This window comes from Paralichthys olivaceus, chromosome 12, assembly GCF_024713975.1.
Source record: "Paralichthys olivaceus isolate ysfri-2021 chromosome 12, ASM2471397v2, whole genome shotgun sequence".
Lineage (NCBI taxonomy): Eukaryota > Metazoa > Chordata > Actinopteri > Pleuronectiformes > Paralichthyidae > Paralichthys > Paralichthys olivaceus.
Window position 1 is genome coordinate 14436162 of NC_091104.1, and position 21467 is coordinate 14457628.

The 21467-nt window shown below is 42.3% G+C and overlaps 1 protein-coding gene across 4 annotated transcripts in view; it reads left to right on the forward strand.

Annotated features, from left to right (window-relative positions):
- evla (Enah/Vasp-like a) overlaps positions 1–21432 on the forward strand; it is a 35628-nt gene extending 14196 nt beyond the window's left edge. For 3 of the 4 annotated variants that reach the window (XM_020085093.2, XM_020085092.2, XM_020085091.2), the window contains exons 2-14: positions 7571–7739; positions 8141–8321; positions 13629–13686; positions 13993–14054; positions 14914–15846; positions 17531–17784; positions 17876–18009; positions 18257–18284; positions 18727–18766; positions 19138–19198; positions 19490–19547; positions 19656–19713; positions 19950–21432. In XM_020085093.2, coding sequence (XP_019940652.2) covers positions 7571–7739; positions 8141–8321; positions 13629–13686; positions 13993–14054; positions 14914–15846; positions 17531–17784; positions 17876–18009; positions 18257–18284; positions 18727–18766; positions 19138–19198; positions 19490–19547; positions 19656–19713; positions 19950–19987 — 2074 coding nt within the window. In that variant the 3' untranslated portion in view covers positions 19988–21432. Of the gene's footprint in view, positions 1–7570; positions 7740–8140; positions 8322–9268; positions 9484–13628; positions 13687–13992; positions 14055–14913; positions 15847–17530; positions 17785–17875; positions 18010–18256; positions 18285–18726; positions 18767–19137; positions 19199–19489; positions 19548–19655; positions 19714–19949 lie in introns of those variants that run through there. The other variant, XM_020085094.2, reaches the window with a different exon arrangement.
- The last annotated feature ends 35 nt before the right edge of the window (positions 21433–21467 follow it).

Consider the following 21467-nt stretch of genomic DNA (forward strand, 5'->3'; position numbering starts at 1 on the left):
AATTACCACGCTCCGCCTTGGCAGCATTGTTGCATCACATGCTGCAACAATCCTGCAATCCTTGGAATCTGGCATCCGTCACGTACCTCGCTGTTTCTTTGAGACAAGCTAAATGCGCTTTGTTTGCTCAGTTACAAATGACCAGGCTTCACACAGTTTCTCAGCAGTAAAGTTGCTGTGCGCTTTTTTTAGTTCCCGCAGGCCTCCCTCCCTCCATGTGCCTGTGAATAGTACTTTCCCCGTGGAGCAGATTAGAGGTCCTGTACGAGAGTTAAGTCCTGGATAATTTAGATTTAAGACTGCAGTGAGGTAATGAGCCGCCTGCCAGGCTCTGTCTGTAATCCAGTCAGTCAGATAGACATCTTCCTTCTGCCAGTCGGACCCCCACACCCACCCAAACCACACACACACGCACTGAGGCATCCATACTGTAATGTATACACCCCCACCCATGCTATACAAAGGCGGCGCCCCAAAAGGCCCAGTGAATGCTGGAGTGTATAATCCTCAATGTCACCATAATAATAACAGACAACTAACTGAATCCATACACACTAACCAATCTGTGTGCCTGCCTCTGTTGTTCTTAGCTTTCCCCTCACTAAAAATACCAGTGAGTGTTATTTTGGGTGTATGCATAGCATGGGTACCATAATGTACCGTGTGTGGGTGTATAAGTATGTATTTCCTTTCCTGTTTGAGAAAGAGTTGCAGCTCAACACACTGTGTACTTGAAGTAGCATTTGAATTTTGAGCCGTGTTTTATACTTCACAGTAGTCTGGGGGTGGTTTGTCTTGTCCATATCTCTGCTTCTGTCCAGCATTAACACAAACAGGAAGGATCATTTAGAACAAGTTTATTTTACTGACTTAACTGTAGGAAGTTTACATAGTTTGGTTTTACTCACCAATCTAGATATATTTACTGGGAGGGGGGGTGATGATGCTGTGCGGGTAAAGTCCGGACCCAATTCTCCGGACTTTACATCTTAAGTCACCAAACAGGGATGTATAAAGCTGTGCAATTATCTCTCCTTCGGCACAGGAAACCAGATGGATGCTTTCTTTTTCAAGGAAGTTAATTAGCATTAAATAAACAGATTAATTTGATAAATGAAGTTGTCACCAGCTGTGCAGATCAACTGCTGCACCCATAATATGCAACACATGATCAGGGGTAACTACTCAGATTATCTGCGTTCATCAGATTGTTCTCTTTTCATTATTAGACCCACGTTACACGGTAGCAGATATGTGTTTTGTAATTGGATTGCATTTGTCCTTTTACGCCTTTAGTAGAGTTTTTGACATTTATCTTTTATCACAGAAATAACGACCCAACAAATCTAAACTGCAGCCGGGAGCGGGGCGTGAATGACTCATCGTTTGTTCATGTCGGTCCGGGCGCCCTCCTCTCTGAACCAACACAATAAAACAACCCCTGCAACAAAAAGCTAATGGCCATGATATTAGAAGCTCTGCCCTCAGGTGCTGCCCAGAGAGAGCGCCTTGTACACCCCACCACCCTGACCCCCTCCCACAGTATGTTCAGGAAACACTTTCCCAGCCTCCATATATCCATAAATCTAATGACAGGCTATTCAGCTGCTGAATCTCTCGAGATGGTACGACTGCTCATAATACACACACTCATGTATACAACATGTTAAATTCTGGACTGGATCAGGTTCAGGCATCATTTCTTCTTTCCTCTAATGGACAGGCCTCAAAGGAACAAAACACAGCCATGATGCTCAAAGTGTGCATGTATGGGATTTATGTGTAGGAGGAGGGGGGGCGAGAGAGGGCCACATATGTCTAACCATGTGTGCAGCGAAGTGCTTGGCTTAATTCAAAGGCCTGGGAATGTGGCCTCCTTTTCATCACTCGCCGATGAGGCTTATTTGACATGAGGAAGCGCTCAGTGTGGCAGGAGCCTTCATATCCTCTCTGCTCTTGATTTTGATCTCTTTCTCACTGCTTTTCTGTCTTTTTTTCTGCTCACCCTTCTCATGCTGCTGTTTTGAGGTGAATATTACAGAGCCTCCGCCGAGAAATCTGCTTAGTCCAGTAAAAACAAGGTGAAATGCTCAGACGGAGGCTGGCGGCCAGATCAAGTCAAGTTGATCCTTTTTCCAGGAAATAAGCAGACGTGTACTTTAAATTCAGACTACAAGTCTTTTCTCTTCACCAGCACATATATATTGTCAGCCAATGGCAAAAAAGACAGACTTTAAAAATATTTGTGTTCATCTTATTAGTGTGTCAATGTGGTGTGTGAAGCGTACAGTATTTCTTTTCTTATTCATGAGCTGGCAGAGGGGAAGTGCTAATGCATTTTTAAAGATAGTATATAGAATGTATAAGAGGCAAAATACCAGCAGGCTGAAACCCTCAGAGGACTGGAGCAACCTAAAGTGGGAAACTGCTCAAATGATCAGTCGTATAGGAGCATTCAGGACCTTTTATGAAACTACGCTTTAACCAATGTATTTATACAAACGGGATCATGGGGCTACTTTAATTTTCTTTACTTAAAATTTCCTCTAAGTATAAGTTATTCTTTTTCTGTTAATTATTCCCTGGAGAAAATAATCCTCCCAAAATCTCACAGTTTAAAAAAAATACAGATCCACACTTTCTTGGTCTTTTTTGGCCAATGTCCCATCCTGCTACTAACCTTCGTGGAATTCCACTCAAACAAACAAACAATCTAATGGACAGGAGGAGAAAACATCACCTCCTTGCTTTAGGTAATAATTTTGTGCAATGTTGTGTTTTGCCCCAAAGTGGCTATAATGGTGAGAACCTGGAGGAATTTCTTCATCATCTTGCATCCTCTCATTTAATTTTTCTCTTTGCTTTTCATTCCATATCTACACATAATGTGTTGGAAAAGCCAAAGTGCCAGTGAGCGACACATCTTGTTTCTTAACTTTGTCAAAGGAATACTTTCTTTCTTTTAATTTCTCTGATAAAATGTAAACTCTTATTCACCATTGCTTGAGTTTGACCTTCATTTCCTTCTGATCTCAACATCAGTTTGATTCATCGTGTTATTTTAATGTCACTGATTGGGAATGTCACCATTTTGACCTTTTTCACATTATGCCTGCGCAGCCTTCATCACAGATACAGTCACTCTGTGTCCTCTGCCTCTCCTCGTCTTTCTACTCAATCACACATTCTCATGGCGGAAAATCCATCATGAGTCAAACATTTGAGCTGGATTTTATTTGTTAAGTTGGTAGAAGCAGCTGTGATTTTAAACAGCTGTCATGTGCCGGACTGTGCCTTGTCTCATCCTAAGTTATGTGATGTAGAGAGAATCCACCACCGTCTGTAACTGGATCATACACAGAGGCATTTAAGCCACCGTCAGAAGTGGTGAAATTAGTCAAGCGACTACTGATAGTGCAAAGGAACTTGTTAGCAGAAACTTATTAAGTGTTGATGGAGCAACACACTGAATATAAACAACCAGCAGACATGACATTCCTTATTTCTACCCGCCGGCGTTGTGTTGGAGGGGCTACATCCCCCTGACCCAAACTGCTCCAGAAATAGGGCCTGTTTTTGTAAGAGGATCCATCACAGAGACACAGACACCCCTCTCTCTTTTCCCAGTGAGACTCTGGTGGTCGGTCGGGTCTCTGAAGTGCAGAGAGGTGTCCGTTTAATTTTTGCAGAGATGTAAGAAACATGATGTCTGTCGTTATCCCATAGAACTTTCTCCTGGAATGTAGAGGCAGTGAACTTTTCAGACTGCTGCATCTTCCTTCCTGGTTTATCAGTGATGAAATTCACAATTACTTCCCACTGAGAAGGACAAATAATGCTTTTGGTTTTTCTTAATCTTAATATATATTTTGATTGATTGATATAAGTGAAACTAGTGCAGTGCCCGATCTAAACATGCCTGCTGGGAATGGGCTGTTTGCTTGGCCTGTGCATCTTTCTTTTTGAACCGTAAATTTGAGCCATGACATAAAGGCTGCTGGACGCTGAAGCTGCGCCACCGCTGCCGCGTAAAGAGCTGTTCACTTGTTTATTAAAAGTTCAGTGAAGCTCAAGTCAATACACAGAACCCTGAACTGGAGAATCAGTTGCCATAAACACGCTGTTGTCATGGTCCACAAAGTCACTGGTGAGTCCACAGCTGCTACAGAGCGGCTCACCAGTTTATTGAAAATGTATTAATATTGAACGTATCACATTTCCAAATCTCAACAAATTCAACTCTGCAGGGGCCAATAACAGTACACATCCCAAGAGTGAAGTCGATTAGATGAACAGTTCTCAAGATATGCGAATAACAGACAGAAAGAGAATTCTGGATTTACACAATGATGACAGTTGTGTGAGGTTAAGTTTGAATGTTTGCGTCTGTGCCAAACAGGGTTTTAGATTTTATTTATAGTGAGTATCCTGTGCTATATTTAAATGTATTTGAGGAACTTCACATACACAGCAACGCATCTGTTTGTGTTAATGACAAATGTGTTTCCTGTTTGATTTTGAACTTCCTGTTGGTCTGTGGACGGAGGATATTTATTGTGCAACCAGCATCTTGCTTTTGTCCTGGTTTTACCATCCAAGCCTGAGAGTAAATCAAACAAGAATGGCACTCAGTGAACTCAAACCTTCACCAGGGCCACACAGTCCCCTTATGAAACCACATTTAAATTTTAACACGCCTGTTTTTCTTCATCAAGATAAATTGAGAATGAGAAATCAATGAAAATGTTAAAAAAAAATTGGCAATATTAAAGACAGTGAAAACATTCCTAGATCAGCACCTGCACCAATACATTCTTCCCTGACCCATACCACATCCCATTACCAAGTTTTGTGGTCAAAAGGTGGTAAAGTAGGTTTTGCGTAATCCTTCTTTGAGACAGACAATCAAACCGAGACGAAAACATTTGCTCCTTGGTGGAGGAAGTTAATCTCTTTGATTCTGTGGTTTAACTCAGAAGCATTGTCATTATTCATTTGTGTTTTGATAACTTCATGTATGTTGCTGCTGGTTAACTCAACAACAGCTGTGCAGTGAGGAGTGATGGGTATTTGACAGAGGGAGCGTTGTTGTAATCGTGGGCGTTGTTTCTGAAATCCATCTGTCGAGAAAGCTTTAAAGAGCTCCCTTCAGAACGACAAGACGCATTGTGCACTTTATATTGAGACTTGCTTACATTATGTGGAATTAAACATCTGGAAACAGCTGTCGTGCCCAAAAGGTTCATTCATGCTGAGATGATTTTTAGATGAAAGATTTCCCCTAGAAATAAATCTGGTTATTATGTCAGATTGGAAACTTCAGCACCAGTCTGCATCACCTTCTTAAAACCTCTTCCAATAAAAAAACTATTAATTGTGGAAGATGGGGATGCAGGGTGGATGTGAAGCTGCTGTCTCATCACTGCTGAGTTATTTGAGGCTGTTCAGACGGCCGCAGGGGAACCGGAGAGCAGCGGATTGCAGGGAAGTGAGAGGAAACCGGATGAGACCACACCATGTGTTGGTACAGTCCGGGGGGTGGGGGTCTCTCAGGTGTCATGTCATCTTCCTCCTGCAGAGCAGCACATCAGAGGAGGGGGTGGTCACATGTTGGCATTTGAATGTTACCGGCGTCCTCAGGGCCTTGGAAACAAGTCGCAGCCACGAGAGACAAGATCATGTGTCAGTAAATTTACATATCTGATTTTGCCATTTTTATTATTTCAGCCATTTTTGTTTTTTATGTAACTGTAGTAAATTACTATGATTACAAAACTACACTGTATCATTTCATTAATTTCAGGCTCAGCAGTCAAGACAATAGAATTCATTCATTCATACTCTGTAAGCACAGCTTGTGTTCTGTGTTTTAAAGTATTCTGACTCTGGGAAACGTCTTTCAGGGGTTCTGATGAATCTCCAGTTCATCATTGCAAAGTCTCAATATTATTGTTTTGTAAAATTAGTTTGTAATCGTGGCTTTAAAATATGACTCGTAGGAACAATCTTTTGCTCTTGATAACTTCCTGATGAAACGGTAACAGGTAAAACACGATGAGGATGAATTTGATGAGGGACTTCCCTGGTGTCGATGTGCTACAAACAAGAACATTTGATATCCCTCCTTCATACTCTACTGAGGCGCCACCCCTCGTCTGAACGCTCCGGACATTCTTCTGTTGCTGTGAACGTGTCTCTCTCTTGCTGCATTCTTCATATACAGATCATGTCTGAAAAACAGCTTTACAGTCTGGCTCTTTTTCGTACTATGAAGTGTTGCAGCACTATAGTGTATTGAGAGTCACTAAGCCCATTAACAAAGCTCCTCGCTTTGCTTTCCTTGGCCTTCACGCCATCAGCCTGCTAATGTGCGTCTGAGAATGGCTCCCAGAGGCGTCGGAGGTGAAAACCAGAGAAGCATTTAGTCACTTCACAGGTTCTGCAGTTTAACTTCACCTCTGCGTGTCCATGTCACCTCTCGGCTTTAACACCTCCTGGCACACAGGGTGCTGAGGTCACAGCGGTAGTCACACACAGCACATATGGCTCGAGCTGTCGGTGGTCATTTTGTGATGTGATTTGTGATGTGATAAAGCCACATAAGTCAGTTGCCAAACGTGTCCTTTTTATTGGTTAATTTGCTTCGGTAGCTGCCGTGTGTTGTGTGACTCTTTACCCAGTGCGTCTGCAGCTGGTTTGCTGATCAAACACTTGCGTTTTTTAACACACTTTATCATTACCCGACACATCGTGCACTCCCTCCTGCACTGATGCCTGTGCACGTTTCTTCATGTGCTATATAATGATGCCACCGCAGTAAAGGGGGATTTACATGGGTTGAGCTTTAGGTTGACGTCGTGTTTATAGCTTTTAAAAATGGCACGCGCTCCTGTCAGTATGCACAGGCCACTACATTCCTGCAGCGGCTGTATGCATGTTTATGTTCCAGTGGTCACTTGTAGTGGGATCTGCAGAAAGGTGTGGCTCCACACTGATCCCTCAGCTAACCAGATAATTACACCCTGACTCTGTTTTATAGGTTTGAATCCATTGATCACATTTTAGGGGTAAGAGTGTACAGTGAAGCATCTCTATAATCCAATATTCTCAACCATTAAAGAGCTGCCGAATCACACCCACTTTCCAGTTATTTTCTCTTCCGTTCGCTTTTATCTCTTAACTTAGCTTCTAATGAAGGACTTCTTTCATTATTCTTTGTAAAATCACTGGGCTTTGTAATCTGGGCTTCAGTGGCAAAGGGTAAGGTTGACGTGTTTCCTTTTTTCAGTCTTAATGAAGTTGTAGGAGCTTTGAATAATTTTCACTGAATCTATTATCCAGCACCCGGTCTAAAAATAGGATGACTACCCTTTTACATCTTTGTTGGCGACGACACATGAAAAGTTGTTGAATGATTATAAAAGTATCAATATTCTTTGTAGCAAACCACTCAATTCCCATTTATGATGGATAAAGAAACTCTATATAAGATCGACTGGCTCTTGATACTTCCACATCCAGCGGCATAATGTTAACACATTCTTTCTTTTTCCCCTCTTCCTGTCTCCAGTGAACAGAGTATCTGCCAGGCGCGGGCCTCGGTCATGGTCTATGATGATGCCAGTAAGAAGTGGGTGCCCATCAAGCCCGGGCAGCAGGGCTTCAGTCGCATCAACATCTACCACAACACTGCCAACAACACCTTCAGAGTGGTGGGCGTCAAACTGCAGGACCAGCAGGTGAGAGATAATAAATATAGTATAAATAGATATAATTACATCACAAGAGAGTCTCTGGTAATGTAAAGCATTCATATATGTTTGTATTTAGTCAAAACATAGGTCAGATAGATTCAAGAAAAGATTCACAGTCGTGATCCCGATTTGTTAGTGTTTGATATACAGACACAAACAACTTTTCACATCTTCTGTCAATTAATAGTCTGTAATCAACCTAACCCCACATTTCATGTCCCACAGTCCACAGAGCTGTTAAAGCTGTTAAATTGTGAAAGCAAACAAGAATCTCCTTCTCGTCCTTCAACACCAGCTGATGAAGAACATTGAGAGAAATACTTGTTAATTCTGTAGCACCTTGTCGTCTTTGACTTCACAGCATCTTTCGCTCTCTTGCATTAAAGGTGGTGATCAACTACTCCATAGTGAAGGGCCTGAAGTACAATCAGGCCACTCCCACCTTCCATCAGTGGCGTGACGCTCGCCAGGTCTATGGGCTGAACTTTGCCAGTAAGGAGGAGGCCACCACCTTCTCCAACGCCATGCTGTTCGCCCTCAATGTCCTCAGCTCACCTGACAGCGGAGGTAAGGATTCATGACGTATATAGAATAAGTTCATCTTATTATTTCATCCATTCATTAAATATTCACTCCATGATCAATATTTTCCATGAGGCGCTGATGCCCTTGTTTGTATTGGACTCTCTGCCGGGCCATGAGGTTGTTCTAAGACATTCTCTGAATGTTTCAATGAGTCATGTTTTATCTCCATGGAGAAATGGGGGGGGGGGGGGCTCTCTGATGTTTGTGTGGAAGGTCAGATGGATTTCACATCAAATTTCAGCTCTAATCTGTGATCAATACAACAGTAGCATGAGGAAGATGATTGACAAGACGACATTCAAGCAACACACAATAATCTAAACTGTTGATTATACTTCCACATGTGACTGCAATGTTCAAATGTTTCATAGGGCTGAACTAAGCTGTACTGCCCTCTGCTGGTTCCTACAGCGTATTACAGATGCACTCTACAATCCAAACAGTAATTGTGGATGGTCGCTAAGTAAAAAAGTTGTTATTTTATCCTCATTTAAAGATTTGTTTTTATATGTTCACCTCCAGACAACAGCTGAGAGAGACAGAAAGCAAATGAGTGGAGCGAGAGAATGGCATCAAGGCCGTTCCATGGTTTGCATCTCGTGTGTTCTTCATTTAAAGCTTCACTCTTGCATCAACGTTCATAGCTTTTCAAAGTAAAACATAAGAACTGTGTAAAGTGGGGAAGCAGCATTATTATAGTGGTGGTCAACTCAGCAGGTTTGTATTTTTTTATGTTTTTTTCTACATGATCAGACAGAACTGTATTTAAAGTTGAAGTCACACACACTCTGAGAGTTTATTTAATAGCTTCTGAGCAGCTCTGGTTACGAGCCACTTATAAGTTTTGTATTTAACTGAGGTGTCATCCCATCCCATCCTTGTGACTCTTGGCTAAAATATCCCATAAGGAGCCTTGATGTCTTGGCCCACTTTGCTCACATGGCAGCATGATGGGCCTGGTCATGCAGGGGAAAAGTGTGTCTGTCTGAGGAAAAGTTTCTCCTTGAGGTCTTGACTATTCTCTAGTTCTTTTTGGAAACATCACTGGTGTGTTGGCTACTTCAGGGAGAGTTTCTCACTATGTTGACTCCAGAGATTTCACCTGGTGTCCTCAGGCGGGTTTCTTCAGCCATCATCACCCTCAGTAAGTGTTTTGCAGTAGAGGGAAGATGTCGTGCATGTTCGCAATGGTAACAAGCTGCTTGGCAAACAGAGGGAATTTGAGCTTCAACTATTTCTACTTAGATAATTGTTTATTATGGTGCTAAGGAACTGTGATATAGAGCTGCATAGCAGTAATGTCTTTAAACGACATTGTAAACATTAAAGAGGTGAAATTATTTGATGCTTTTGAACAGCAAGTTAACAACTTTGAGATTTGGAGAAATGATAAGACACCTTGTGCTCTGGGAAGTTTTGATGTGTGTCTCTTCGCTATTTATTTTGACATTAATTATCTTCTACCAAGCAGAAAGATTAGGCTGAGAACAACACGAGGCCTCCAAAAATGTGAGGAGATCATTCAGAAAAGTGCAAATCAGAATATAATTGAGGGAAGGTGTGAGGATGTTTGAGCCCTGCTCTCTCTCCCCCCATTCCACATTGCACTGTTGTGTGAATAAATACCCCAAAAATATAATTAAAAGAAGAAAATTCAGGGACCTTTTTACTAAAATCTGTCTGTTTCTGTCAGCCTCTACTAAGGAGGCTGATGTTTGTCATTCATCATCTACTGAAACAATTGTACTGGAGTACAATAGTGAGGAATAATTGATTTCCCTTGATTTCATTAAGACAACTCACATATGCCCTGACTCACAATGGTCTCCTGAGATAAAATACTTACAAGCCTGATCAGGTCTTATCGTCCCCAGAGCTTCCTGTTCTTCTCTGACCCTCACCGTGGCAACAGCAGAGCACCTCTACTATGCACCATGTTAGCAGTAGATACACACAGGCACATATATATATGTGCATGGATACACATTAAGCACAGCAGCACTGCGACACTGGGTGATAACTGTCTCCTTCACATGAACCTCATTAACGTCTGCAGATGGTTTGTGTTGATAAAAAAGCCTCGGGGTATGTTTGAGCACTGACTCCCTGAAGTCTGGAGCAGAGTCAGCAGGTGCATGAAGCATCTGATGCTTTCACTGCATCTGTAGATTTATATTCTTCAATCATTTCTTAGAGATAAAGTCTCTGCAACACAATTTAAAGACCAGTCTTGTGCTTATGTTGAACAGTGGCCCTGTAATTACAAAGCCTGCAGTGTCAGAGATCAACTCCCTCATCTTATCTTGTTCACAGTGATCTGAAAACTTATTTTAGATCTGCAGATACTCAATTAACAGGTCTAAAAAAGTCTTAAGTCTAACATCTAACAATCTGAAGTCTAAAATCTAACAATCTGAATTTCACGCCTTAAGGTTTTAAATGTGTTAATATGGTACAGACTAGAACTTAAACCGATCAGGTCTGTCTTTATTATGTAGACGCTCATTTAACACTACTCCCATCACAATTAAAATGTTTTTTATCAAAGAGAAATGCTTTGGTAGCATGCATAGTTTGAAATGTCTCCATTAGGGCTGCAAGAATTGGAATAAAATGAAGAATCCTCTGATTTAAGGTCTTCAGATGTGAATATCTTCTGGTTTCTTTGCTCCTCTAATGACAATAAAGTGAATGTCTTTGGTTTGTGAACTAAATAAGACATTTGAAGAGGCCATCTTGGGGTGTGGGAAACACAGATTGACATCTTTCACCATTTTCTGACATTATATGATGATCAACAGATGAATCAATAATGAAAATAATCGTTAATTTCAGCTCTAGTCTCCATGTGTTATGGTTCTTTCTCAGCAACACAGAAAAGACTGGGAAAGACTGTTGATACGACTGTCAGTGTAGTTTGAGAGAAACATGGTGTTTCTCTACTCGGCTACTTCAATTATGAGGGAATGTAACTAAATCTGGAACTCTGATATTCCTTCATATCTGTCGTACTTGACATAGATCTTGAATTCAATTTAATTATGGTTTTATAAAGTCTTGAATTAACCTGTAACCTGCAGAAACCCTGAATTAGGCCCCAATCAAAGCAAAAACATACATCACTTCAGTCTTGTCTGTTTTTGCAGAGAGAGCTTAGTTGTTTTTACCGTTCTGAATATTTGCTAAATTTAGTGTGCAGCTCTGCCAGCAGAGCACATAATTACCATGAGTAACGAGCAGAGTTCAGGGCACTCCCCTGAACTCTGTTCGTTAGGGAGTGAGGAGGAAAGGACGTCTTCAAGGCATCGCTTCTTTTATTCTGCAGCACAACAAAAGAAATCCAGCAACTGGGTCAAAGCCAGGCCAGAACACATGCAAGTCTCATCAGCAAGGGAACACAAGTTTGATCTGTCTTCTTGTACAGACGGAAATTTTAAATAAAATTTTTTTAAAAACAATAAGGAGAAACTATTTTTAGTTTAATTGTGTTATTATTATCATTTATAAAGCTCTTGTAACAGCATTAACCTACATTAAAGTTGTGGAAAGGACTGAAGTTGATAAGATATTAAAGAGAAAGAAAAAATCTATACAGCATAGTTCAAATCTTCACTTTCAGTCGTCTGTGTGATTTGTGCTTTGCTTTCCAAACTGCAGCTCTGCCTCGTGTTGACTGCCCCCGTCGCTCCGCCCGACACCCCCATCCACACTCCCGTCACAGCCAACGGAAATATCACCCATGGGTGTTCTTGATGACACAGTGGGCGGTGAAGTTAAATGACTGGTATTCTGATGATATATGATAAGTGCCCTCCCCTGATGCAGCCCTGTTAATAGCTGCCCCAGAATGAGGCTCTAAAAACTCACCCGTGGTTCGGGTGAGGAGGCGGCTGAAGACTGTCTGTAGTTGGTCAACAAGCAAAGTGCTAAACTAAGACGGTCATGTGGCTCATGTTGATTATTTAACATTCAGCAGAGGCTGTTATCGTGTTTAGGTAACGCCATGAAACCGTGTTGACACAGTGACTCAAACACTGATGATTCATCTTTTGCTGAAATGATTTTCTCTTCATGGATTTCTTTAGAGTCTGTGTGGGATCTGGTTTGTTCTGTTTTAGGAGCTGTGATCCTTTTTTGTGCAACGTTTTTTTATTTATTCCACTCTCTCTCTCTCTACAGTTGAGATTCCTGTGGTTGGCAACATATTGAGCAAATTACTTTATAAACAGATTGTTGGCTCTCCAGGGCAAAGTCACAATACCTCACCTAACGCCTGCTGCTGCGTGCGTCTCCTGTTCTGACTGCTGACTGGCTGACTGTCACTGTTTTATATAAGATGATTATCATTTCTCTGACTTGGGCCCAGAGGAAAATGCACAAAAACTAAATCCTTTACATTTAAGAGGCTTAGACCTGCTCTGAGCAACACGACCAACTATTTTTGGAAACTAAAGAGACAAGCTCAAAACATATGCATGTTTTAACAGTGTGAGGCAATTAGGGAGATGATAATACCTAAGAAACAACAAAGCTGCTGCAGCATGTCACAATAAAAAAGTAGCATATTGTACAGAAAGATAGATGAGGGAGGAAATATGAAGTAGGAAAAGCCGACACATTACTCATCAGGTATTAGTATTAGCATTGAAATAACCCTAAGGAGGATGACGTAAGAAGAGGAAGACAAGAATGAGGGAGGCAAAGGGACAGAGATGATAGAGGGAGAGAAGCAGATTAATGTCCACAAAATAAAGAAAGACGGGGGGAAGAAAAGCATCAAAACAAACAAGATGTAAAAGAGCCAAACAGGAAAGCAGAGGAAGAAGAAGAGGGAAAACATGTCAGAGGGTAATGGACACATTTATATGTATAATCATCAGACACATGCTGCTAAATAAGGAAATGTAGAGTCAAAAGCTAAGGTGTCCACATACTACTTGTGGCTCTGTGTTGTGTTTTGATGTTGTGTCATGTACTTATTCTTGTTTCTCTGTGGTGCATCATTAAATCATATGTTGTCGGGTGCATACAAGGAGACTTGAGGCCTCCTGCAGCAACCGCAGGGTCAATTCTGACCCGTCCCTTTGCTGCAGGTCTTCTTCACTCTCTCTCTCTCTCTCTCTCTCCCATTTTAACATTTAGGCTGTCCTGACAATAAAGACAAAAATGCCCTAGAAATAATGTGTTGTAAAAGCTTATGTTCTGTGCTCAAGGGAAAGTTAATTTAGCCTCCCTTTATTCTAACGAAACTGATATAAATATGGTTGATTTTTTTTTTTTCTCTTCCAGGTCCAGTCGTTCAGCGCCAAAATGGGCCGTCCTCAGAGGAAAGTGAGGCACAGAGGAGGTATGAGTTTCCTCAACCCGCTATGCTGAAGACAAGAGCATAGATGAAGAAAATCCAGTGTCACAAGATGATTTCCAGAAATCAAATACAATTCAAAAACACTTCTCAACATCATATTTTAGCCATAATGTTCCAAAAGCTAAAAAATGATTTCGAGGATGAGGCTGGCAACAAAAATCTAAAGCATCATGATCACTTTTGCTGCTGTTTTCTTCTGCGACACTTCAATCCCTAGAAACCTCTTCTTAACTTAATTGTAAAACACTTGAATGATTTTAACAACACCGGCATCCTTGTGTTTCACAGGATGATGGAGCAACATCAGATGCAGGCGCACAAGGAGAGGGAGCGACGGACGTCAGGATCAGGTGAGGCCTAAGCAAAGGAACCCACACCCAGCTGTACGGACAGACACGCACGCTCTCACACCGACGCTGCTCTGGAGACCAAAGGCTGCGCAGCGTCTGCTCTGAGCTACACAAACATTTCAGACAAACAGGCAACGAAAAAAAACCTGCGGCACATTCAAACTATCAGTAAAAGGGTATTTGCTCTGCTTTGTTTTTTGTATTTGAGGGAACTTATCAGTGTTGGGTCAGGTAAAGCAAACAGGTGATTTTATCATTAATAAATACCAGAGATTCCAGACCCTGGATCAGTTGGCTCCTGCAGGTAAACAGGCTTCCCCAGTGTTGTTTCTGTTTCCGGCCATAGTTTCAACCACTACTCCCCCAGTCTGTGTGCCCTCGTGCTTTTTTTAATCCAATGCACACGTACAAATGTTCAAGTCTGCCGCTTTAACACACACACAGACTTAAACATCCTCCTCTGTCCCTGCTGTCAGTGGTGATATCAGTACCCTCCTCCCCTCCCCCCTCTGTCCCTGCAACATGCTGCACTGCCATCTCTTTCTTCCAGCTACTGTTGGGGGGGAAATGCCATATGCTTTCTGATCATGGCTCAGTCATGTTGCATTCTGCTGCTTGTTCTTTTTATGCTATTTTGATTCTTTCTTATTTGCTACTGGCTTCTGTTTTTTGGATTGCTCCTGATTTTCTCATCTTTTTACTTGCTTGGTTGATCAGTTGGTTGCTTTTCATTCTTCTCACGTTTTTCTCTTTTCTGTTTTCCTTTGTTTGTTGCCCTCCTTCGTCCTCCTCCTCTTCGTCTGCATCTGCTCTCTCTCTCTCTCCTCTCTCTCTGTCTTTCTATCTTTGCCCATCACAGTCGTTTCCACTCTCCAATATAAAGTCTCCACTCCTGTCACCCACCCAGACACCCCTCCCGAGTACAGACAGTACAGAGCTAGCACACTGCCACCCTCCTACGTCCGCGTGGCCTCCTCCCCTCCCACCTCCGCCTCCTCCTCTCCGTCTCAGGAGAAAGAGGCAGGGGCTGCTAGGGACAAGGCCCAGCTTTCCTCCCAGCTCTCCACCTCCCTCGCCTCAGCTTTTTCCCCAGTCCAGGCAGGAGTGACCACGCAGGGCCGACAGGTCCGTCAGATCCCCCTGTCTCCTCCCACTGCAGCCCGCCACCTCCACCTCCAACAGCAGCAACAAGACTTCATGCTCCCCCCTAAACATGGCACCTGGTCCGCTTCTCATTTGCAGCAAATGTATGCCCAGTTGCCCCCCTCCTGCTCCCCTCCAGTCATGATGGCCATGCCTGTGAAGCAGAGCTTGCCCCCACAGCCCGTTCTCCCGGTGGCTCACCCACTCCCACCCGTGAGCACCAGGATGAAGCCCCCACCTCGTGACCCGGGCACCATGACAGGCCCTCACCAACAGTACCCCCAGCACCAGCCCCACCCTCACTCCAACGGCCAGCCAGACGACCATTACTCCCCTCACTCTCAGCATCTGCCACTCACCCCTCAGCTCTGCGAGGCCGTCCCCCTGCCTCCTCTGATAGGTCAGCCGGCCCCAGGCTCTGCCCCCAGCCACCACTCCCAGTACTCTTCCACCTTCCACCCTCAGCAGCATCAGCAACTACAACAACAACCACCACCGCAGCAGCAGGTGTACCACCATCAGACCCAGCCCCTCACCACCACTTCCTCCTCCTCCTCCTCACCCCCCTCTTACACTGCAATGTCTGACGGGGGCTCGCCCAAGAAGACCCCCTCCCCCATCCCCCAGCAGGCCCCAATGGCCATCAGCAGTAAGTATTAGGAGGAGAGAGGAGGAGGTAGTCTCTCAACAGAGGGATGTTACTCATGTGTAGTGTTTGTGTGAATGTGTGTGTGAGTGGGAGAGGAACATGATAAAGACACACGTGTCATACACACACGACACATCAGCTCCTAAAGCCCCACACAGATGTTTGCACTTCTTTTGCTCGATGACGTTTCCTCTCAGGAGTGTGAGGGTGTCAACATGACCTGACCCACCCTGCTGCACCTATAGAACGAGGCCTATAGGGAGATATAACAGCTATCACTGTTATAGTCTTATCCAGGACAGAGGAATAGGAAAAACCAATGTGGGCTTGTAGAACCTGTAAATCAAACAGTGATGAACTCATCAGTCTTTAAAATAATAAATAATAGCAACAAAAAACCAGGTTACAAAGTGCTTTAAAAAAATACATGGGACTAAAACAGCATAGAACTAAACAACAATAAGAATAAGTTACCAACCTTGAATTAAGTTACAGTCACACAAATGTGACTGTGAAGCAAATATCACAGGTTTATTCGCCCCTCGCTTGCACAGCTGGAGTGTAGCGAGTTAGTAGCTCCTCATAATATAACTGGGGCCCAGACGATGCTGAGCTTTAAAAGTTATTAGTAGAATCGTAAAATGAATCCTGAATTTAAGTGGCAGCCAGTTAAGGGAAACTGGAGTGATGTGGGCCGTACTTCCTGCTTGGTGTTAAAATGGGAGCAGCAGTATTTACTTTAGTAAAAAGTGAGTCTGCAGAACACCAGGAGGCTGAAACTGACGCAGCAAAATGGAATTCAGGTATCATTCAAATATTTACACCGGTGATTTTTTCTACCTTTTGACACTAAACATACAAGCAGTGCAAGTTGAATATTTTGGTCCTGCCACGTCACTCAGCTGAAGTTTTTCCAGCTCAGCAAGAGTTTTAATTTGTGAAGACAAAAATCTCCTGAAACTAGAAGGATGGATGCAGAGCAGGCCTGTAGACTTGACCCCTTGAAGTTCATAATAACTCATCCACATACCTAATTCCTCCAGGATCAGGGATTATGTAAAAAATACTTCAGATCCTTGTATATTCATTTGAAATGGATTTAAACAACCTAAAATTAAATTTTAAAGTCACACTTAAATCTCAGTCAATATTTAAACTCCAACTCCAACGTGCTGCAGTAATTATGGTTGAAAGTCATCCTGCAAAACAACCTTTTGAAACATGCTTTACTTACTAACTTAAATCCAACCTTTTATCAGTTTATGTCAGTTAATTATATTACAACATAATATATATACAGAGGCAGTACTGCAAAAACCAATAGCAATAGATCAGCCTAAGCTTAAGCTGTCTTGGATATTTTAGTTAATGAGATGATAATGCAGCTTGAACAAAAATATAAATACTAATATAGGGAAAGTATGATTGCAACTTGGAAATTAGTTTCAAGTCTCTATTTGTTTTTAAAAAAATGAAATTAACTAAACAGCCAGAATCTTTCTCCCAGTGAAAACCCCTGATCTAACTTGCTAGTGCTGCCCAGTGGTTAGTTACCTTCCATTAGCAGTTGTCAGTGTGCAACTTATCATTCCTGAGATGAAACTTCATCAATCTTCCAAAGGCGGAAACAAAGGTCAGTAAACTGATTGATTTATTAACTGATGTGTAATTCTGCTCCTCCCAGGCCCCCCTGTCTCTGCAGGTCACCCATCTATGCTTTCTGTGGCGCCCCCTCCAGCTGCAGTTCCAGCACCCATCGCTGGCCCTCCAGCACCACCACCTCCACCGGGTCCACCGCCCCCGATGGCAGTGCCCCCACCCATGCCCCCTCCGCTGCCCACTGGTGGAGGGCCTCCTGGGGGGCCGCCCGGGGTCCAGCATCAACCCTCAGGACTGGCTGCAGCATTGGCTGGAGCCAAACTACGTAAAGTACATAGGGTGAGTGTGTAGACCTGCACTGGTTGGCAGAGGTATATAAACGTATGGAGGAGACGGTAAACTGAAACTTGTTTTATCATGTGTTCCTCAGGATGAAAGCAGTCCGCCTGGGTCTGGAGGAAAAAGTGACTCCAACCGGTCTAGTGGTGGCAGTGGTGGTGGTGGTGGTGGTGGTGGTGGTGGGGAGGGACTGATGCAGGAGATGAATGCCTTACTAGCTCGCAGGTCAAACAGCTACACACACACGCACGCAAACATCTTTGTCTTATAGACAAACAGAAAAATAAATTACTGCTTTCTCAGCCCCTCAATCTCATTGCAACATTTCAGGTTCCCATTTTCCTCTGAAACTTAGAAATGAGCTCTTTTGTTAATGTTTCCAGTATTTCATCCTGGTAATGATTTGTGTGTTAGTCAATGAATTATCTTTATGATCTTACTGTTTGCTCATGTCAACTTTCCGCCCTCACAGACGGAAAGCTTCAGAGAAACCTGATGAAGTAAGTTCTTTTATTCCAGGTCAATGGATGTAGCATGCAGTTTAGCAAGTGGTTAATTAATACCACATTATGAGTGATTATATTTTCTGACTGCAATAGTGAAGCCTGAGCTAAATTTAATTCACTGCTGAGAGCGAGATGAGAGGATTGATACCGTTCTCATGTTAGTGTAGCGTCGCATACAGACTAGGTGCAGGGGCTAACAGCTGGTCAATGAATTTACAGCGTACAAAAAACAAATAATGAATTATTATAAGATATTATAAAGTTATCATAGCTATGAAGCTAACTGGTTTCGTTTGGCTTTCTATTTAGCGTTAAGACAAGAGTAGAATCAATACTCTCGTTAAACTCTTGGTCTTAAATTGAAGAAGTGTATTTTTAAAAAATTTGAATTTTTGTCTCGTTAATGTTATCGTCTGTTTTTCCCTCTTTCCTGCAGGATGACTCCAGTGGTCGGGGGCCTGGTCAGAACTCAACAGGTGCAGACCAATTTTTCCAGCAGATAATTATAAAACACAGTAAATGTATTACGAACTAGATTGTCATTTAATAGAGCGCATTCCTCCACCAAGGCCCAACATTCCCCTTACGAAACCACATTTAAATTCACTAGATCTGGATTTTTATTTCGATTTTCACCAAATTTCACACACATCAAGATCCATGAATTATTCTCTTAAAAATCAATGAGATTGTTTGAAAAATCATTTTCATCTCATAATGTTAAAGTATTAAAAAGAAAAACTTGAGTGTTTTTTGTGTAATCCGGCTAACAACCCGACAAACCCAGATGAAGCCGTAACGTCAGGTTGTCTCATTATATTCCATTTCTTCTTTCTCTCCTCTCTAGATGCTGTGAAGAAACCATGGGAGCGATCCAACTCTGCAGAAAAGTCCTCACTGGTGTCAAGGTCTGCAAATAAGAGGAGGAGTGAGGGGAGAAAGATAGATCGTATAATAAATAGATGAAATGAAACAGACAGGGACCCTCTGGTGTTAGCCAGAGGGATATATTTCAGAATCAATCTCATCCTTTGCACTACAGTCACTAGGTAATTATCAGTATTGATAAAAGAGGAAGAGTCAAAACTGTGGTAACTGTCATCAACAGTGCCCCACCCTTAAATACACAGTCTTATGCACCACCTTATAATGGTCTCTTTGTGTGTGTGTGTGTGTGTGTCTGTGTGTGTGTGTTGCAGGGTGAGACCCATTGGCAGCACAAGTGAATCAGACACAGAGTTTGACAGAATGAAACAGGTCGGTATAATTCTCCTCTGCGTTATTACATGAATGTTTTATGGGTTTTGTAAACTTTAATTACTTTTACACACCCTGTAAAACTCACATGCAGGTCTTGTTTTGCAGGAAATCCTGGACGAAGTTGTTCGCGAATTACATAAGGTGAAAGACGAAATCATAAATGGTGAGCATTGTAAAGCACCCAGTGGCTCAGTATCTAGTAGCACACAGCATGTTAAATCTTTTATCTCAGCCAGACACCAGTTTTTACAACTCAATGGCAATACGTTTTTCACTTGAATGCTCATATTAAAAATGACCTGACGTCCTTTATATGAACAAAGCATGTGCCTCATCCAGGCAAAGCTTTTCTTTTTGCTGCAGAAATCTTCCTAAACTGATGGCGTTCTTTTCTTGCAGCCATCAGACAAGAAATCGGCAGAATCAGTACGTCCTAATCTCATCTGAGCCGCAGTCGGAGGAGAGCGAGAGGAGGAGTGAGAGGAGGACGGACATGCAGATGCACAGACAAGAGGACCAAGGAATGTTCTCTCAACGTTTCTGTGAGCTTGCGAAGCCACGATGCAAGTTGCAGAGATGTTGTGCCAACATTTGAGTCTGCTGGACAGCGAAAACGGAAAGGAAAAAAATAGCAATGAACGGAGAAAGGATTGACGAGAGGAGGGCAGAAGACATGGATGGATAAAGAATGACGACAGGACTGATGAACTAAACAGAGGATTGAAAGATGAACTGAAAGACGAATGGAGGGATTGACGGATGTTAGTGCTGGATTCGGTGTTGTGTCCTCTCTGTGCACCTACGATAGACTCAGTCAGCCCAGTGTTGCAACTCTTTGTTCTCTGTTCAGTCTTAAGAGGAAAATATTTTTGTTTTCTAAGTTTTTACTGTTTTATTATTTAAAACCTGTGGTGATAATGATGATGCTGTGGACGACAATGAGTATTTTAATGATATTATAGAAGGAGAAAGGAATCTTGCACACCATTAATGTCAGCCTTTTATATTTTCTATTATTTTTTTTGTTTTAGTTCGTCCCTAAATATTTGATGATAACAAGCACAATATGGGCGAAACGGTGCTGCAGACTCACCTGCCCTCAACTGGCGTATTTTAAAAGAACTGGCTTTTTATGACCCTGTTCATACTGATGTTGTGTGTCTAACCTTTTCTCTCCAGAGATAATGGAAAACATGTTCATGTTTGAACGACAATTAGCCTCTTAAATTACTTCCTCCTTCCATGCTCGAAGTGTTAAGAACGAGCAAAAGATTCTTCTGGCGAATAATCGAATAACGCACTTTTGCTCTACAACTCCAGTGGGACTGAGGAACACGTTCGTCTCAGATGTGCGAGATCATTGAAACTTGGGGATCGTTCACAAAACAGGCCAATAACTGTAAATGTGCCACCTAGTTTTACCTAGATATAAAACAGTGTAGTGCTAGGGTATCTTATTAGTCATCCTATGCTTTGTGAACCGACCAAGTATGCATGAAACCTCTATCTCTAGTCTTTTTTATTTGGTTTGACGAAGAGAAAAATAATTTAAAAAAAGACACTAAAAATACAAACGGTGGTACATTTATTATAGTGGTTTGTTTCCATGAAGATTCCCCCTGTCTATATATGAGATGTTGAACTTGATAATGGTAGCAATGTGAAAAAAAACAAAGGGGGGGAGTGTGTTGGCAATATGCAAATCTTAAATAGAAAAGACTGTGCAGAAAGTGACTGTTGGCCTGTGTGATGGTAGCTACATTTGTCTTTGCAGGAAGGACTCAGTTGATTATGGGTTGTTTGCATTTTATCCACTCTGTTCGCTCTCAATACGTTCTGATTTAAAAAGCTGGAAGTAAATTCATTCAAACTGAAAACAAGACGTGTCGGAGATCTACGCAATATCCTGCTTTCTGT